Source organism: Mizuhopecten yessoensis, unplaced genomic scaffold (assembly GCF_002113885.1).
Source record: "Mizuhopecten yessoensis strain PY_sf001 unplaced genomic scaffold, ASM211388v2 scaffold716357, whole genome shotgun sequence".
In the NCBI taxonomy this organism is placed as follows: Eukaryota; Metazoa; Mollusca; class Bivalvia; order Pectinida; family Pectinidae; genus Mizuhopecten; species Mizuhopecten yessoensis.
The window spans coordinates 1,645,432-1,666,094 of NW_018480076.1; the positions used below are offsets into that span (position 1 = coordinate 1,645,432).

At 36.3% G+C, this 20,663-nt stretch overlaps 1 protein-coding gene across 2 annotated transcripts; it reads left to right on the plus strand.

Annotated features, from left to right (window-relative positions):
* Nucleotides 1-35: 35 nt before the first annotated feature.
* On the plus strand, nucleotides 36-20,322 carry LOC110443695. 2 transcript variants are annotated; one of them, XR_002462141.1, is made up of 12 exons: nucleotides 36-204; nucleotides 1,472-1,651; nucleotides 3,337-3,438; nucleotides 3,723-4,002; nucleotides 4,584-4,741; nucleotides 6,093-6,248; nucleotides 6,788-6,860; nucleotides 7,556-7,719; nucleotides 8,566-8,640; nucleotides 9,454-9,651; nucleotides 10,555-10,963; nucleotides 19,941-20,322. XR_002462141.1 is itself a non-coding variant. In XM_021488073.1 (11 exons), the coding sequence occupies exons 1-11, from the start codon at nucleotides 52-54 to the stop codon at nucleotides 10,774-10,776; spliced, it is 1,761 nt and encodes a 586-aa protein (XP_021343748.1). In that variant the 5' UTR covers nucleotides 36-51; the 3' UTR covers nucleotides 10,777-11,080. The 2 variants fall into 2 exon arrangements, 1 of the variants encoding a protein (XP_021343748.1); XM_021488073.1 differs by lacking the exon at nucleotides 19,941-20,322 and having other exon boundaries at nucleotides 10,555-11,080.
* The last annotated feature ends 341 nt before the right edge of the window (nucleotides 20,323-20,663 follow it).

The window sequence follows — 20,663 nt, forward strand, 5'->3', positions numbered from 1 at the left end:
GAAATCAAACCGCTTCTGTTCAAGCATAGTGAAAACATTGAATTTGAAAAAATGGCGGGAGAGGTGATGGAGTTGAGAATGGAGTTACAGTCACATTTATCAAAATTTCACGATGACAGCCATCAAAACAACTTGATTAACTCATCTCAACAAGAAATCAACGCACTGCTGAAAAGACTCTTAGAATATCTTGAGAATACACATGTCAGTTTCAATCCATAGATATATATATCCTTGTGTTTAGCAGATGGCACAACGGCTCGTATAGGGTAATAATCGTGCATTTGGGTAACAATTATATATAACTGAAATGTTGAATAAAATGAAATAAAAACACACAGAGTTCTTTTAAAAACTTGAATAAAAAGGGCGTAATTCTTTCAACTAAATCCAATAAATAACACAACGACCTAGATGCATGTATTCACAAAAAATATCAATTCTGATGTCTAACTTTTAGTGAAAATGACAAACCATATCACTGATTTTGTTCTCCATTGACAAGTTAACAAGATTTTTTCTGTGTGCTACGTATACTCTACAACACACTATAAACAATATTGAGGTGATGGGATTTGTCATTTACACAAAGATTTAGACAACTGAATTAACATTTCTTTTGGCACACAATTGCATCTCATTGTATCTTTTATTGGAATATGTTGAACGAACTTTTATGTGTTTTCATTTCACTTTATTCCGCATTTCAGTAATAAAATGAGCCGTTGTGCCCAACCTGTTTAGCACGTTCATTAATCAAAGATCGATAATATCGGGTATATGTCATAATCTATCTTTGACTAATGAGCAATGAGTGCTAAACACCTTTGGTATAACTGTTTTTTATTCAGTGTGTTTGTTTAAAAAAAGCCCCTGTGGTCTGACTTTTTTCGTCCGTGCAACCACAGGGCACGGTTCAATTTATTAATTAATATCTTGGGCTTATTTAGTTATTATGTGTGGTAAACAAAAAGGCCTCAAATATAAATTGAGAAATTGAACCATGCCCCTGTGGTGCAACTGATTGGAAAGATTGTTTCAACTTGTTCTTGGCCCCACATGCTAACCATAATTAATATAAGTGCTAATATTTCCTATACAGATTGCATGTTGCCATGATATGTGATTATCGCTTTGGCCTGTTGTAACCACAGGGGCTGGACCTATTTAGGTATTTCATACAGGAGGTTCATGTCAGTGTATATAGACTAGTATATGATGGGCTCATAACTTTTCCTTAAAATGAAAAAGAAATTGAAGTTGCTTGGTAAACCCATGTCAAGAACAATGTCAATAATGACATTTGCAGAAATTGTTTTCCACAAATATTGTTGATTTTGTCTGAAAAGTAACTTTTGAATGCAGAATTTGAGTGGAAAAAAATGTTGTGTACTAGCTGGTAGGGGTCTAAACAAGAAATTGTACACTACTGTATTATTAGCTCTGCTAATAGCAAAATTTTGTTTTGTAGGATGTGGAGAAATCTTTGACTGAACTGCCCGACATTGGACAGTTTTTGGGAAGATTACTAGGAAATCTTGCTGTGCGAGGAAATAAGTTGATATATCAATCTGCAATGATGTGTGTGATGGCTTTGTATCAAGCAGATCCTTCATCACGCCTGGAACAGAAAGCTAAGGATTGGGCACTGGTACGGTGGATGACATTAATCACATTTACCATTTACTATAATTGGCTCCATAACAATTTTGAATACATGAAAATAGACTTTAACTATCTGACAGTGATCATTCTGCCCTTCCTACATATGCTGCACTTTGAGAACTCTGTCAATCATGAGATTCATTTAAATTTATGCTTTTATGTTTTTAGATTTCTGAAGTGGGGATTTAAATGGGCAAGTTAGTAAAAATCTCACTTTTTCAATTGGGAACAGGTCCTTTAAACAGACCTAAAAAGTACCCCGATCAAACCCTGCAATCAAAATAAACTTGTGTTTCTAAATTTCTCTACCGATCCTGATTTTTAGAGGCTATCCTAAAATAGAGTTCTATGATATGATCTCCTTTCTATAAGTATTCCAAACAAAATAGTTGTCCCCAGTCTTTCGTGACCAATAATTTGGACAAGTTGTTTAAGTGATAAAACAAGAATGTGCTAATGATATGGTTTGAATATTGATTTACTAAAACCTTGACGTAATAATAAATGATGAGAGGGAGTGAACTCTTTGCAAAAGTATTGGGTACTGGGACAAAATTAAGCCAAATGTATACAGCAGCTTTAACTTAGGGAACTTTAATATGTACGTAAAGATATGAAATAAAATGGTGTTCCCTGCCTGTCGATCCTAGGATTTTGGGAAGGCGGAACACACTATTTATATTAATTTTCTAAATCGTTATGAAAAAGCTTCCACAGTTCTGATACATGTTGATTGCGAGAAAATCATTCTTATTAGTCACAATGATGTGTTCACATCTTTAAAAATGATAGCACTGCTAAAAAAATATTAAATCATTCATCTGACACAGCATATAATTTTTCATTGATTATTTCATATATTAAATGGTTGACACCAAATGATATACAAGAATGCATGTACTTGTATAATAATTTGGACTTACACTAGCTGTAAGTATTGAGAAATTTGTTTAAAGTGTCATTATATATGCATGTACACTTAGAGATTTGTTATAGATCTGTGTCCCTTCATCTTGAGTTAACAAATTTGGTATGCATGTACATGTATCCCTTTGAATGACTTAGTATGTGTCATGTTCCAGAAGTAGATCTCCGACTTTTAATTTGACCTCTGACCTCATTCATTGAAACAGTTTGTTTGGAGAATATATTCTATACTTCATTTGCAATTCACCTACAGTGTTACCAAGTTTGGTATACACTTACATCTTGTAACAAGGTGGCAAGGTGTTGCATACTAAAAGTAGGTCTTTCAATATGATGTATATTTTTGCCGCTTAGTTTGCAAATACAATCATTGAAGCAGATTTGCATGGACTTAAGGTCACCATGACCTATATGTATATGTGAGATATTGTTGAAAAAGTTGTTCAGATCGCAAGTGTTGTTTTACGCAGTAATAATTCAGCCATAACATGTATAAAGATGCCTTTAGATACTTACCTTTCAGCTTACTTTCTTTACAAGTGGTTGATCCTGAGGTAAGCGTTCAGTTTGGGTTATACAAATATTTTCAGTGGGGAACTGTGAATTGCCTCGCAGTCACAATAATGTACTATGTTGGTTTGTTGAGTGATTCTTTAATTTTAGGAAAGAATGACAGGTTCTACTGATTGAACAAAATGATTTTAATTAATCTTTAATAAGCTGTGTTATCCTAATATTTTCAAGGCGCAGTTACAAAGTTCGCTGAAAAAAAAGACAAAAGATGCCTATAATATTTGTAGCCTGGGGATCTCTCATACCAAAATGACTCGGAACTACATTGGCAAGGTATAGTTTATTGTCATACATTTTGCACTTATAAAAGAAGGTATATAATTCGTTTTCTCCAATTCACTACACTACATAATATGTGCAACATAGTAATACGACCACAACTTTACTTAAGCTCCATCTTTAAACAAGATTTCTTGAGGTGTGTGATTGCACCTATCAAAGGGCCGCCTTTATCTCTCACTTATCAGTTGTACATTAGAAGGAAGGTTGCAGGAAGATTCCTCCAATACTTCTTTTTTTGGACTATAACTCAAGTGATATACACATATGCATTGTAGTTATCAACAAGAGTGTTGCCGGCCCTGAAAGAGCGTATTGGTGAAGTCCGTGTGAGATGTGTAGGGACTGGGACCCACATTCCTGGTGAGGTGTATACAGAGGCCAGGGCCACTCTACAACAAATTGTAGATGTACTGCTGTCAGTGGCGCGGTCGGATGAGTACCAGGATGTGTGGACAGACATTTTGTGGATCTTGTCTGTCCTTGGACCTGAGGAGCCTTGGATACAGAACATTTATCAGATGATCACATCACAACAGAGCCCCAGTGATGTACATGGTGTGTGTCCTAAACTGCTGTCAATGTACCCAAACATTAATCATATTGTCAAATTTGTTATGAGAAACCTATCCTTGTCTCCCATTTTCAACAAATATTCATATTTTGCAAATATTTTTAATTTTGTTTTTTGACATGCATTGTAACAAGAGTGAGTGAAACTTGATACTCCTGGACTTGGATTAAGGAGCAGTTATTTTTTTTACCAGGATAATGGTATAGGGGTAGAAATTATATCAGCCACTTGGAAAGTTTTGCAAGTGATCAAACTTCACTCACTAAATCAGAAACTCACTTGCACAACTTTTTAAAGTACTTTTCATTAAAAAGATCATGAATGGACATCAGCAAATGAAACTGAGAACAGATTATGAGAAACACAAGCAGTCAATGGATTCATTTTTTCAGAAAGGCAAAAAAATAATACTTGTAGAAATTTGCAGGTGATGGATATTTTAACTAGCATTTTCTTAAAGTTAACATCAAGCTTGCAATGGCGATCTGTCTGTATTGGATCTCTTAGGATTGTTACGAAATTATGTTTAGGTCTATTGTGAATTTTTAAAAAATCTGCTTTCCAGGCAAAGGCGGTGTTCTAACATTAAATAAGGCAGGCTATAAACTACTTTGGCGGAGTTACCTCCCCTCCTTGGAGGCCACAGTTCTTGATATTATAGACCAGACCTACAGAGTCAAGCTGCCTTCTTCAGTGAAGCAGATATTGAGGGGGCATTTTCTTGTAAGTATTGTGGAATCATTCCATTTGAAAAATAGTGAATGTGATAAAATTTAGCTAGTATCACATCACCGAGTACCCGGTTGCGGTTCGGTTACGAGTACTATCCGTTTAGCAAATCCACGCATCCGAAAACCGTCCCAAAATGTAGGTCAGTATTTATTGTTTTCCTGGGCAGAAACGTCGCTCCTGACCTGACTACTGATTGACAGACCTCGAAAACACTCATGATCAGTATACTTGCTTTACTATTGAGTGCATATAAACAATAAACTTTGAATGTAAACATAATATTGACTGACATTCTGTTGAACAATGAAGCTCATCATTAATTGGCAGCTATCGTCAGTGTTCTGACCAGAATTGATACAGTATACACAGAAATATGTGTACATAAAGTTGACAACACAAAAGAGTGAAGTGAGACTATGAAAATTTCCCTATTGGGAGGCTAGCGATATGTAACCAATTCATAATGATTTTGAGAATTTTGCAACGTTTTACAAGTGTATTCATAAGACATAAGTATTGAGTTATCTTTTTTTATTTATTTAATGAAATAAGTAATCATATTTTTATCAAAATAAAGAGCCATTGGTGGCCGTATCTCATTGCACAAGAAAACATGGTTACCTGGTTTTTGGTTTGGATAAGCGCACACGGTTATATGAGTGGCATTTTTCCTAACCGTTGCAGCCCTAGTATCACATAAATAAATATATCTAGAATGTGTTTTAATAAGTAACTTGATCAAAATGATGTTGAGAGGGATGAAATTATTTGATCGTAAAGTATAATGTGTTCATTAAGCCATGATAAATGACAGATAATCCAGTAAGTTTAGGGCAATAAAATCATGACAGATATTACAGGATGTCCTTAAATTAAGGTATTTCCAAGTTCAGCTTCTCTGTACAGCATTGTAACAGAGGTAATTATTTTTCAATGAAATGCCCCTGCTGGGGGTCGAACCCAGGACCTCTAGTTTACTAGTCTTGCACTCTAATCAAACTAGCTAAAGAGAAATTACCAAATCGATAGGAAACAGCTAGTATTTTTCTTGATGGACAGCATCTTTAAATGTATTTACTTGAAAGTGATTCATGAAACATAAATAAATAACCTTGATTGAAACTGTTTGACAGTGAGGTATACATTCCATGTTTACTAGTCTTGCACTCTTATCAAGTTAGCTAAAGAGAAATTATCCCTACCGAATCAAAAGGAAACAGTTACTATTTTACAATATGGACAGCATCTTTAAATGTGTTTACTTGAAAGTGATTCATGAAACATAGATAAATTAACTTGATTGAACCTGTTTGACAGTGAGGTAACCATTCCATGTTTGCAGCTGGAGGCTTGCAGTGAAGACCCCTCATTGTTGCTGATTGTTAGTCAAATGCTACAAGAACTGACCAGGCATGCAGGAGGAAACAGTGAACTTAACTGGGTTATAGCAGTCTTTTACCAGCTAGTGCAAGAACATGGCTTTCTGGCTGGAACTCATGTATGTATTTACAAACGTGTACAGGTCTAATAAAGACATTTTGTTACTATAGGTATCTGGCAGTAATGTCCATTTGTCCTTTTTAAGAAGCATGTTGCAGCCACTGTCGCCTACCAAAATAGAGTTCTCAACCTCTTATCCTTTCAACTAAAGCAGAAAAATAGGTTTCATGAGCATATTTTGCCCACCCTTCCCATGGACTTCAGGCTTAGTATATAGGTACATCATGAAAAAAGGTTGTGTCGCATACCAAAATCAGGTAAGAAGAGGACCTCTTCTGACCTTCGATCTCAGATGAAGTAAATAGGTTTCCTGAGCTTGTTTTGACAATTATTTCCATGGATTTCATACCTTGGGTTTGTACTAGCTGGAGATTTCACTTGTTTCAGACTGTCAAGCTACCCTAATTGTCTAGCCAATATGAACATCTTTAAATACTTGGAAATGGTAGTTGTTATTCCTTGCTTAACGTTCAGTATTAACAGTAATGGCAACAACTTTGCTGCATTATGAGACTGACTCTTCCGCATCCTTTTCAGAGCATGACTTTATCAGCTTTGTATCCAGAACATTTACAAGGGATTTCAACAGCCCTTTCAAAGTTCCCAATAGGTAAGAACATTTTAAATTTCATATTCATTATTGGTGGTTAAATTTGATATTGACAAGACTTAAGTTTTGTTAAAACATTATTGACTTGCAAAATAAAAGCAGTCAAATTATTTAAATATCTACTATACTTTTTAAAATTTGGAAAATTCCAAGTCAGTTTCATGAAGCGTTTTCTTTCAAGTGTTCGGAGGCATGGAGGAACCCTGAAGTCCAGCATGACACAGAACACATTTAGTGTCTACATACACATTAATCTTGAAACTGCAAATTTCATAAATTGTCAAGTTTTATTTTTGTACTTGTATGTACATTATTCAACTTAATATGCATACATTAAAGGTATGACAGGAGTTGGGAAAAAATAGCTTGTCGAAAATAACCTGAAGGGTTTATAATGACTCGCCTTGTTGTAGGTTCAAGTCGTCATCACTTACATGTATCAGGGCTTGAAATAAATTTCAAAACCAGTAGTCAGTAGAGTTAGTAGTTTCCTATTTCATTTGCCCCTGTGCATATTCCACTAACCCAATATTATTAGTGATGACCGGTAATATCAAATTTCGACTACTCAACTGGGCTAGCAGCTTTTAGAACTAGTCTACTAGTCCAGCTGGAGATTTTGCTCGTCTCAGACTAGTGGGCTACCCTTATTTTCTAGCTCTGTGTATGTTCATAACCTATTAAATGTCTTGTAGATGGGGATGTGGATATCTGTGCAGACAGTGTGTGTAGAATTGTGACATATCTAGAAAACCACCAACAGAGATTAGGCGGCAAGGTCACCTTACAAAATGGCATGCTGTTCCTCCGACACTGGTACCTGAGGACAATCAGAATCTGTCTTCATTGTCAAAAGAAGGTACAACAAAGCATCATGTTCAGTATGAAATGTTACGTTTGATATATATATATAAAGTGTTAAATTTATTACATTTAATGTTATATTTTGAATTATCTGAATATCCCATCCCTGTTGGGTCAGGGCTATCAAATCAGACTGCTGTGTCCAACTGTATGGTTGTATGGTGCAACTAATGACAAAATTAGAATTCACTATATAACGGGAAATTTTTGTTGTAGCTTGATTTTTGCCTTTTTCACCCTCTAGGATGAGGGTGAATTTATCATTACAGTAAATATAAGTAAACAACATATATACATAGTAATGAAATGTGAAGGGAGAAATTAACACTGGGCGAAAATTGATTTCGTACACGGAGAGCGAAAGTTTGACTGTTAGGCTGGGCGAAAATTTACGGGTAAACAGTACTTTGCTATTTGATTGATGACTACTGACCTGCTAAACCAAAACAACGTTTGACATCTTTGTTTTTCCTCATCTTTGTTGTTGAATCTTTTCGGTAGTGTCTGCAAGGGCACCTCTGGTTGTCCCATGGTCAGAATAATGGTACATCATGTTGTGACATACTCATGTGTTGATGTTGTGGCATTTTTTACTGTTTTGTCGGTTAATAGATAGGAACATCACATTGATGTGAAAGACAAACATACTCCACTAGAATCAAATAATCAAACAATCATACGAGGACCCATTTACCAGCAGGGTAGTTTGTTTGTGACATAGAAATGGACCAAGTTTTCACATGAGTCTCGACAAATACCTTTAAAACCTGTATTAGCCTTGAATGTCCAATAGTGTTATAACAGAAAATTGAAAACTTTGACCAGGTTTGTTTTGTTGCAGTTCTTGGACGGATGCTCTTCTTTGCTGTCTTGGATATTGGAACCAACTAATAGGGAAAGTCAAAAGGAAATAAAAGTACGATATTTTTATATTTACTCCACACGTTATGTTTATTTTTACCCTTCACAATGGAATGAAATGCAAAGTTTAAGCCTAATTAAGGAAAACATTATCTTAGATACATACTTATATTTTCTGCGCCCTTGGAATTTGTCATGACAAAATAGAAAACCGTGAAAATTGTTCATTGCAGTTATGCTAATGCACAGTCCCTTTTATCTTATGTCAAAGATAACACCGGTATGCAGGATTTTGTAAGCGTTTTTAAAGGTTTCTAGACTAGTCCATCCACGATATCCAGGGGTTACGCTCACTTCAGCTCTTTGCACCACTGGAATATGCAAAAATCGAAGGTTCGGTGTGCCCACCTTGTGGATGAGACAAAAGGACTAGTTTGATCCTTTGATCAAAAGATCAATCAGGCGGTCACGTAACAGTAAAACTTGATGGCTTTGAAGTCGGCGACGCTCCTCTATAATCTTCAAAGGACAGGTATCGGCCTACTGATTGGTCAGTTTTTTTTTTACCTGAGACCAATCAAATAGCTAAAAACATGTCTTTGATTTTGCTATGACATATTCCAGGGGTGCAGAGAGCGAAAGTGAGCGTAACCCCTGGATATCGAGAATAAGACTAGTCTATCTCCCTATCATCCTATGGTGATATGTACAGAGCCTTAAATTTTGTTGTGACATATTCCGTTGCAAACATTTGTATATTGAGAATAGAACTATTGGATTTGGAAGATTTGGAAAACTCTAGATCGGTGAATATGGCGACATGGTTTAACTGGAAATCATTAAGACTTAACCATATCTTTTCTTTAAGGTGAAATTGCACAACTGTATTCAGGCTCTGCGATCACTGATGAGTAAAGTCAGCCTGGAGGTCACAGATGTTTTATATGTGATACAGAGAGAGCATAACACATCTGATGTAACGAGGACAGCGATTGGTCATCTAGTGATGATGTTTCTCTTCAAGGCCACGGCTGGAATGCATGTCTTCAGGAACGTTCTACCAAAGGTAAAATTAGATTTGAAGATGACCTCTGTCTGAAATGTTCTTTCTGTATTGTTATAGATGAGAGTGGAGGTCTAAAAGGATCCCTGTTGCACTGCTGGCAGAACACTAGAGATCCCACTGGCCGTTCGTGTATACAGTAACCTCCCCTTAATTTCATTTTGAATATAACTAGTGTATTTGGGCCAGGACACTTCTGATGACGATCTAGCACAGTTAGTAAGAGCAACAGTATTAGACTATATTGGTAGAAAGCACAGTATAAACACAGTAATTTGTGAACTCTGCTACAGGTTGGGTAGGTAGGTAGGTAAATGATTTTATTTTTCAAACTTTTGTTATAAGGTTTATATAGGACAGTCATCTTGACTTTTACAGAGCTTTCTTGAAAATTGCCACAAAAAGTTTTTAGGGAAGGCACACAAAATTAGGGTAGGTAGATTAACTGGAAACCAGAAACATTTTTATTTGGCCTAAATTTCATTTTGTTGTGAAACTGGATATGAAAGCCACATGTCATGTATCCTGTCATTGCTCTATGGATTTTATTTCCGAACAGATTTTGATCAAACGTAATGCAAAGGTCAAGTATGAGAATATTTGGAATGAAGTCTTGTTTCAGAGTTCAAAGGGCAATGCCAAGGTCACTCTTGCTAAAAACAAATATTGTTGACTAATTCAGTGACATCACTCCAACAACTTCATTTGTTAACATATTTTGATCAAACTTAATACAAAGGTCAGCTATGAAAATACTTCAAATGCATCTGTGTGTCAGGAACCTTGGTCAAGGTCATCAGTACTATTTATGGAAATTAGTCCAAAAATGGCATTTACTTGCATGGGAGTTGGCCATAGGTAGCCTTTGAACTATTTTAAATGCACACTAATATTTTTCTCTTGCAGGTGTCTCTGGCAGAGACTCCGTTTGATAACCTGGTATACATGTTAATGGCCCAAGAGGAGCTGGAGGTTAGGTTTGAAGACTGGTCACCGTGCCAACTGAAACAGTACTGTAATATAGTACAGGGGTACTTACAACAGGCATCTTGTGACAATCTGAACAGTCCAGAAATCTTCATGTCTACAACAATTTTTTTACAAAAATACAACACAAAGTTTCCATGAATATTGTGGAATTTCACTAATGTTTACATTCAAATGAGTGATATTCTTGTACAATTTGGACCCGTGACTGTGAGAAATGTGTCAAAGACTAGTGCCCAGAGAACAATGGTCTAGGGATCGATCCTGAGACAGTGTGGAAAAATTCAGCTACCTGGTACAAGGGCCTAGAATATACTTACATGTTACGGTAAGTGTTCTTATCATGGACTATTTTGAAAACTCGAAAAGGTTCCAAACTAATGGTATCATCGCATTATACTTCTATGGCATTTTAGAAACATTCCGTGTTGATAAGATAAAGATTTACCACAAAAATTCTGATGGTGTTTTAAAGATTTGTATATGAAATTTCCCCTCATGATAAGTGATTTTTGAAAGTTTTTGTCTTGCCACCACGAAGTGCAAGCGAGACCTAGGTGTTGCTTTTCCGGGACAGCGTCAACATTAAGTTTTTGCATTTAAGTTAAATTCTCTGAAAGTATAAGTGCTACACCAACCAAACTTGGGCCATAGATGCATCTTAGGTAGTACATTTCAACCTATGTTTAAAATGCTGGATGTGGCCTACCTTTCATGGTCCATTGACTTTGTCAGCATCTCCATCAACATTAAGTTTTTGCGTTTAAGTTAGTTTCTCTGATATGTGCATTGATGGTCAAAGTGGGGCAAAGGAGAGACATATCAATCCGAATGGCTTGTTGATTTCTAGATCACTAATTAATGTGCATTTGTCTTTTGTCTTTTCAATTGTGATTGTTGTCTGTTTGGGGTGAAAAGATGAATGAGCAAGATTTATGTGAACTATTAAATCTCATATTTTCGAGGGGAAAAGACAAAACTACAAGAATTAAAAGGTGTATATTCTTGTCTTTTTGGGACAAACAATGAAAAGAAACCAGCCATGGTTCTTTTCAGGGTTGGGTATCGCAGAATTTTCATATAATTATAAATTATAAACTTTATTTATTTTACAATAATTATGAAAAAAGATATATCAACTAATATTATTTTCTTGTATCACAGAAATTCTAAAATGCCAAAAGCTGATGTGCCCAAATTTAACTACCACATCTAGTGAAAAAAGTTGCCAAATTTTGTTGATGCCAAAATATCCAAAAGTGTGGTATACCTGTAAAAATTAATTACGACCCCTCATCAGAGACACAGGTGCCCTATAGTAATCACTATATCTGTCTGTCCGTCCACACTTTTGTTTTTGAAGATTATTTCGGAATCCAAAAGTCGAATTTTACTGAAATTAGATAAATGGTAGTACATTGTGATATATGTAGATGTGCAATTTGGGTTTAAAGAGTTTCTATTGTCATGGTCAAGGTCATGGTTACTAAAAAAAAATACCAGGTAAATCATGTGGCATACAGTCCTTTAATATCTCAAGACTGATGAATTTAAAATTTGATTTGGTAAATTGGTGATATGCTGGGATATATGGATGTGCAGTAGGTATACTAAAAATAGTCTAGAAGGGTTACAGACCTCATCTCGGAATCCGAAAGACTAAAAAAATAATCTTTTTTAAATTGGCATGATGATACACTGTGATATTTAGATGTGCAATTGGAGTTTTAAAAATGTCAAGTCAAGGTTACGATGGCTAAAAATAGAACATTGGGGGTGGGGGGTACAGTCAGGCAGTATGCAGGACCATTGCTGACCTGTCAGTGTTCTAGTTTACTCGCATGATTGCATTTTGTAAATGCTGAAACTGTATTATATTGATTGTGTGTATTCTGCCAAAGATCATGGTTGCCTCCTTGGATTATTTAAAATGCAAATTAAACTAGCAAGCAAATAAAATCTTGTTAAGTTAAAAGGTATAAAGGACTGAGATTGAATGTTGTAGGAAACCTAGGATTTAGCACATGTTACCCCAGGTGGTCAGGGACAAGATTAAAACCAAGGGGATTGAAGGGGCTATTTAGTCAAATAACACCCTTAAAATTGATTAGATACATATCTGCTAACCAAAGTTTACGTAGTTGATAAGTTTCTTTTTAGAAAGCCTGTGAAAGATATAGCTCCGACCACAATAGTGCAATATCCGGGCCTTTCAGTGAGGAGTATAAACATGTACAGTACAACGCTGTCACACAGTGTCAGTGAGTCTGTTTTGTTAACAGTTGGGTTCGAATAAAAAGAAATAGGTTTAATTAAAGTATGCATGTACTGAGAGGGAACCTTTTGTTAACAGTTGGGTTCGAATAAAAAGAAATAGGTTTAATTAAAGTATGCATGTACTGAGAGGGTACCGCAGGGAGAATTTCACACCTCACGAAGTATAATATCAGTACAGTGTAGTAAAAAAAACCAAAAAAACCAAAATAACTTATTCAAGTGATAATTTAGATGTTGTTTGGAAGATGCTTTTGATCCAGAATAAATGCTGGTACTAACGTGAGAATTAACATACTCTCCTCAGCTGGTTAGAAGTTCACGGACAGCTACCGCTAAAACGTATGGTTGTACAGTTAAGGATTTCTTTTTTACAGATAAAGAACGTCACGAAAACATCGTCTCTTGTACATTTCTCAAATTGCTAAATTGTGTCATATAATGTGTTTACAATATGCTATGTAACTTGAGCTAAAATCTGTGGTGTACTTTTACACATGGAGGTGTGCTTAGAGTGTGTAAGTAAAGGTTAATTGAGTTTCAGTTTTAATCAGGAACCATTGGAGGCACGGTAGTCTAGTGGTAGGACGACGGGCTCATGACGGAAGGGTTGCGGGTTCGAGTCACTGCAAGGCACTGTGTTGTATCTTTGAGCAAGATACTTCATTCCGCTTCTTCCAGTCAACTAAGCTGTAAATGAGTACGTGGTTGGGCAGTGCTAGAATTGTTGAATGCTAGCTGTTAGCGCCGAAATGGCAGCTCCGGCTGTATGCTCCCCAGAGAGTTGAGAAAGATATTGGCTGGTTGCAAAGGCCCTATACCCACAGATAATAATTTGTGAACAGCTTTGAGACGACCTACGAACTAGGTTGTGATAAAGCGGTATATAAGAACCTCAAATTATTATTATTATTATTATTATTATTATTGGCACTTTCTCTAAACGAGTCTTTAAGAATATTTAGAGACATTTCGCTAATAGCTAATAGCTGATGACCGGTGTCCAGTTTTCTCGGCCAGCAGCATAGAGTTGCGTGACAGCTGTTGCAGAAAGAGAATGCTTGTTGACTTGTAGAAACCTGTAAATTTGGCAGCAGCAGAGTCGTGCCTTAGTCTGCTGTATAGTTGGTGCACACCAACAGGGGAGTCTGAGTACCAGCAGTCCACTAAGGGGGACTTCCACGGTCTCAGATAAAGTGTTTCACACTTCCCATTATTAGGTCTGTGACAATGATAAGAATATGAATCAAGTTAGGGCGTTGTTTATACACACAATATTCTGTCACATTAACATAAGTCTAGGATTTACATTTTGCATTTGCATATCGCCAGCGTTAGTCTTCGAGACATTCTCCTCGTATTCCAAATAGGTCTTGCCATCATGTTCTTTTGCCTTTATTTGACTCAACACTCCACATCGCAAGTTCCTTTGTTCTCCTCCTGCCCTGACGGCGAAATTCAATCCATATCGAAATAAAAGTGTGTCCTAAAGTTTTTGAGGTGTGCCTGTCCCTAGAATATCATTTTTCCACAGATAGTCTTCCAGCTCTTCACTTATTATTTGGGCTTGCTTTTTGTGAATTACAAGACCTTGTTGTGACAAGGTTTTCGTCGTGAAGCCTTGACATTGTGAAGTCTCGAATAGTCACTGTTATCGAGAAAGTTCACAAACGACTGTTGGTGCGAAAGTGGTGTGGAGTGGTAATTATCGGTTCATAAATAGTCTTGGGTCTATATTCACCTCCATCTTTATTCCTTACCTCCATCACAAAGTAGCTGATGGCATTGTTAAGGTCCTGCGGAGAAAGTTCCAACACACTGTTGCCAAAATTATTTATTCCAATGTTGGCTTCACTATAAAAAAAAATCTGTTTCAGCCAATTTTGAATATATTGACACACCCTTTTTTTTTTTTGCACAACCCCCTCCTTCAGAGTATTGTCAAGGTCACCGTTTTGAAGCGTTGCAGCAAATCTAGATGACTGCTGGTTTACTTCTTTTTCTCGCTCCTTTTCTTGCAGCTCAGCCAACTCTCTTACCTGGGAAATGATCTACATCTCATTTTCAAATATGTTGGAGAAATATCACTTTTCAATGTAAAATCAGTAAGTTTATATCCCTGTTCGTCTTCCAAGGCCTAAGCAACTCTTAAAACACTGTCTTTCGATTCTGTCCGAAGGACCATGGTGAGCTTATGCCCTTCCTCGGCGTCCGCCATCTGTCCATCCGTCAAATTTTCCTTTAAAACGCTTCTAGTCATGAACAGCTTTATGGATTTTGACTAAATTAGGCCTGGAGCATCCTTTGGCAAATGGGAGGTAATTTTGTATAAACGGAGGGTGTGGCTCCTTTTGGTGCAGAGGGGCAAGGCCAATAGTTGAATTGGAGGTTAAATCTGTAAAATCCTTCTTCTGTACGAGTGGAAGGATTTTATCCAAATTTGGCCTGCCAGGAGCATCCTTGGGCAAAGGAGACTTAATTTTGTATAAACAGTGGGTGTGGCCTCTTTGGGTGCAGAGGGTTGGCAATAGGTAGGAGAGAGGGCGAATCTCGGTTCTAATGTGCCTCGATAATTGCCGTCTCATCTCCATAACCTACATACTTAGCTTTTGAGCTCACAAATATAACTTTAATATTTGAAGTACAACACTTGTGACAACTGTATAGATTCATAGATACACGCCTGGCTCATAAATATAACTTTAATATTTGAAGTACAACACTTGTGACAACTGTATAGATTCATAGATACACACCTGGCAAAATCTTCAAAAGACATTTTTTGGCAGGTTTAATTGATATAAGAGTGCTACAGGCCGGAAGTTTACAAGATAGCCAAACCAGTGAAGGGGGTGGTAACACCCCTTGATTTTTTGACCCCAAATAAATCCGATATCGGGGCCCTTGCTTACCTGTAGTGTTCTAGTATAAACAGGTCACGATTCTGAGTTAATTACAGCTCCTCTCCATTGACCATAGTTCTCAAATAAATTACATGTTAAAATTAATTTAGACTTCGACGATGACATAGTATGATGCATTCCATACCAGCTACATGTAATATCATTATCCCTAAAGAGCTCTGTAAATCTGTGTGGAAAAAACGTTGAACTTAAGTGAGCAAAAATTACAGTGTTTAATGTGCTTTAAACTTCAATCACATGATTTTGAGAGAAAAAAAACTTGTTCTGTACAATTATGGTAGACAAGCTTATTGTTACAAGTTTGTAGGGCACAGTTAATAGATTTAAATGAAGACTTTCCAATCTTATATAATTATAGGTGTAAGGAAATGGTTCTCTGGTCCGGAACCTTCCATCAGGTTTGTCATCAATTAAATGCTGAATGGAGTGTGTGCCTCCATTTTTACAAGAATTCATTGTGTGGTTTTCATACAATAGGGAATATACTCTTAACTTGCTAAAAAAAAATCCCTCAGTTTTGATGAAACTGATTCATGTTCAGTAACCAAAGGTAAAGGCTTATAAATATAAAATTGATCCAAATCTGTGTATAATTTGTAAACATTCTATATATGCTCTGATTGGTTGAAAGTTTCTGCAAAACAACTTAATAAAATATTCATACAATACCAAGGTGGGGTTGGAATTTCAGCAAAATTCTCCTGTAATAAAATAGCACACATGAAATAAATCTTATTTTGGTTACAATATGCAATATTATGATCATAGGAAAGTAGGTTAAGGATATTCTAATACAGTCTATGTTTATGTATGGTTTAAATGTTTGTTTACCAGAAATGCTTGAACGGAATGCTGATTTACTGTGATACAATTGTAACAATATACTTTATTGAACTTGTAATCAATTTGCTTTCCTAAATTCAGAGTACAGTTTTTATACGCCTGTCAAATTTGACGGGAGTATTATGGGATGGCGTTGTCCGGCCGTCCAGCGTAAACTTCTGTTTGTCTGGCAATCTCCTCCTACATTTTTAGACCAATCTCTTTTAAACTTGGTATACATTATAATCAAGATATGAAGTTGTGTCTCCCTTGAAAGAATTTTGATTCAACAATTTTTCCAAAAGTTATTGCCCTTTGTTCATTTCAGTATTTGATTTTTGTCTGGCAATCTCCTCCTACATTTTTCAACGGAACTCTTTGAAACTTGGTATACATTATAATCATGATATGAAGTTGTGTATCCCTTAAAAGGATTTAGATTCGACAATTTTTCCAAAAGTTATTGCCCTTTGTTCATTTCAGTATTTGATTTTTTTATCCAGATATTTTCTCCTACATTTTTATAGCATGTCAGCTAACCACTCTTTGAATGATGCAGATCTTATTTCAATGTAAGAAAGTATATAACACTATATGTCATTCGACGGGCGTATATTGTTCCGCCCTGCGGTACTCTTGTTTGTATTGCCGCCACAAAGAGGATACACTCGAACAATACAAGTTACTTTCTGAATCACGCAAACAAATCACTTTTCTTATACAAGAGACTTAGGTGTTGCTTTTCCGGCATTGACGTCGGAAACATTGTTGCTTTTCCGGCATTGACGTCGGAAACATTGAGTTTTTGCGTTTAAGTTAGTTTCACTGAAAGTATAAGTGCTATACCAACCAAACTTGGACCATTTACTTTGTCAGCTTCTCCATCAAAATGAAGTTTTTACTTTAAGTAAGTTTCTTTGATATATGCATTGATGGTCAACGCGGGGCATAGGCGAGACATATCAATTCAAATGGCTTGTCTATGAAATGTGCTTGACTTTTATATAATGCTACTTAATTCTTGTTTGCAGAGTGATCTCAAAATAAAATTTTAATCCGATCTTAATTTACTCAATAATTGTTTGTGCTTTTAAAGAAAGACTTAAAACTCACAGAATTTTTAGCTCGCCTATTCGAAGAATAGGGGGGCTAATGTAGACACCCCGGCGTTGGAGTCCCACCTTCGGAGGTTCAAGTTTTTGGGCAATTTTTTTCCAGACAGTGTCAGACATCACACTCAATACACAGTTGCCTATTATGAGTTTAAGTCATTTATATCATGTGTAAGCAATGTGCTGGACCATATTTTTGTATTTTAAGGGCCAAAACAGCTTAATTTGAGGTTAAAGATTTTGGGCATGTTTTTTTGTGAAGTGTTGGACAACCACCATCAATAGGCTGTTGTCTATTATAAGGTTGAAGCATTTATATTGAGTGTTGTACGTGTAAGGTGTAATGGCACTATATCAACGTTTACTATACCTGTGTTTCTATTGATAGTTGCAGTATATAATATAATAACATGCATAGGCGAGCTATTCTGTTCTCCAACAGCTCTTGTTTGGTTTTTTTGTGTGTGGGGGGCAAGAACTTAGGTAGGATAATAAATCTTTTGGGGTATATAATTAGTTGCATGTACACAGGAGCCATTCAAATGGCGTCATGATTGTTCATCCGGATAGATATTTTATGGGGGTGAAATTTGTATAGGACACCAGATCAAAGCATTTCCGGTTCATGTGCACACCTATGGATTTGTCGTGTGTGAAACAAAAAGTGGTTGTGGATTATAATGCATCATGCTGCTTTGTCAACAATAAGAATATCAAAAAGACAAGTGAAACATGCATACCGTATGTTGATTTACAGGTAAATTAAATTTCAGTGCCTGATTGTTGGTAAATTTTTAAAAAGATCCATTACGGTATAGTAGAATACAGCTTCACAGGTCTTATAATTGTAGCCGACTTTAAAATTATATACTCCATTGTAAACCTCGTTTACCATGTTGATAAAAACTCCTTACACGTACAACGCTTCATTTACCAGTGCAGCACTGCTTTGTCATAGGTGGAAGCCTTTTAACAGGGACCTATAGGAGGGGGGGCGGGGGCTAGTGTACGCAGTCACCCTGGCATCGGCATCACACTTCACTCAGGTTAAAGTTTTTGGGCAAGTTTTTCCCAGACAGTGTTGGATCATCACATTCAATACACTGTTGTGTATTATAAGGTTTGAGTGTTCATATGGAGTGTTAGCAATGTTCTGGACAATATTTTCATATTTTATGGCCCAAAAACAGCTTAATTGGACTTGGTTAAATTTGAGGTTAAAGATTTTGGGCATGTTTTTTTGTGAAATGTTGGACAACTACCATCAATAGGCTGTTGTCTATTATAAGGTTGAAGCATTTATATGGAGTGTTAGCAATGTTCTGGAAAATATTTTCATATGTTATGGCCCAAAAACAGCTTATATTATTATTGGACTTAGTTAAATTTGAGGTTAAAGTTTTTGGGCAAGTTTTGTGTATTATAATGTTGGAGTATTTATATGGAGTGTTAGCAATGTGCTGAACCATATTTTCGGGGTCAAAACTGGTGAATTGGACTTGGGTAAAGTTTTCGGGCAAGTTTTTATGTGCAGTGTTTGATTGGTCACCACCATCAATATGCTCTTTCAATACTCTTTCACGTTGTCTGGTCATCTCTTCTTTTGAAATACGCAACTCTTTCTAAACGGTTACTTGGAGTGACAATAAAGTTAGTTTGAAATATCATAATAGCATAAGTTGATAATAATTTGTATAAATGATTTAGATGGGACCCCCAAGGCTAGAACATTCCAGTAGAGGAATATTGGGTGTTCAGCGGTAATTTTGACCCTTTTTCAAGGTCAACAGGTTCATATGTGTTAAAATCTGTTGAAATCTTAATAGTCATTGAAGGATCAAAATATTTGTCTTTAGCTTTTTTGGATAACGTTTGTTCCAATGAAAAACGGAAACCTTGGCAAACCTTGTGCCACTGGAGTAAAATTAGCTAATATCTCATAATGAAAATATATCAGGGAGATAATGATATTTGGCCTGTAATGTTGGATTGCTTAAATTGCTATCAAGTTTGTTTATATAAATTTGACCTTGAACCACTGTGAAAGTCATGAATGTGTGATGTGTTAATTACCATAGCAGAAATTACAGGTGAACAATACAGGTCCATTTGGCCTCTTTATATTTTTTTGTTAGCAAAACGTTATAATTTCTGTACTTTCTATTTATTACAGGCTACCTAAACCTCGACCCTGTACGTAATGCAACACCTATTATCCAAAAGTGTGAGGGAGGAGGTTACTCGGCCTGAATCAAAATGGCAGGTCAAGGCATATAATTCTGGCTTGTATTCCAGATTTCTGAAATCTGATGAAAATCGAGGACTCCGAAGTGACCATATTGACCATGTCATTAAAATTATGCCACAATCATCGCTAAACCTAAAATGTCCTGTACCAGCAGAAGTAGAAGAAACTTCAGCCGTGATTCTGATAGAAAGTGCAAAAGATTTAGGGAGAAATGATAACATTGGCCATGCCTTATTGGTAACGGTTCACAAGAGAGCACCGGAAGACTACTACGTGGAGTTGTTTGACAGTACGAACAAACAAATTTCAAGTGCTATTAAGCAACAATTAGTCAATTTATTACCTGCCAACAGCCAAGTCTGTGTGCACCATGTTCCAGTACAGGACCAGGGACAAACATTTGACTGTGGTTACTTCGCTCTAGCGTTTATGGCTCATTTGTGTCTAGGCTTGCGACAGGAACTAGATACCGTTGTTTTTGATGCATCTGAACTGCGCATACATCTGGAACAATGCTGCAAAAAACAACTTGTAACCGAATTCCCAACACTCAAAGATGACAAAAAATCAAAATTAAGAGATGATGGGAGAACATCAATCCCGGATCATAGAATTATTGTAAGGGAATGTTAAAAATCTTCGGCAGTA

Excerpts from the sequence above, each read along its gene's own strand:
- LOC110443695 (XM_021488073.1), top strand. The coding sequence starts at position 52 with ATGGCGGGAGAGGTGATGGAGTTGAGAATGGAGTTACAGTCACATTTA. Across the intron at positions 6,861-7,555 it reads CCTTTCAAAGTTCCCAATAG|ATGGGGATGTGGATATCTGT; the intron begins GTAAGAACATTT and ends AATGTCTTGTAG. Across the intron at positions 8,641-9,453 it reads AAAGTCAAAAGGAAATAAAA|GTGAAATTGCACAACTGTAT; the intron begins GTACGATATTTT and ends CTTTTCTTTAAG.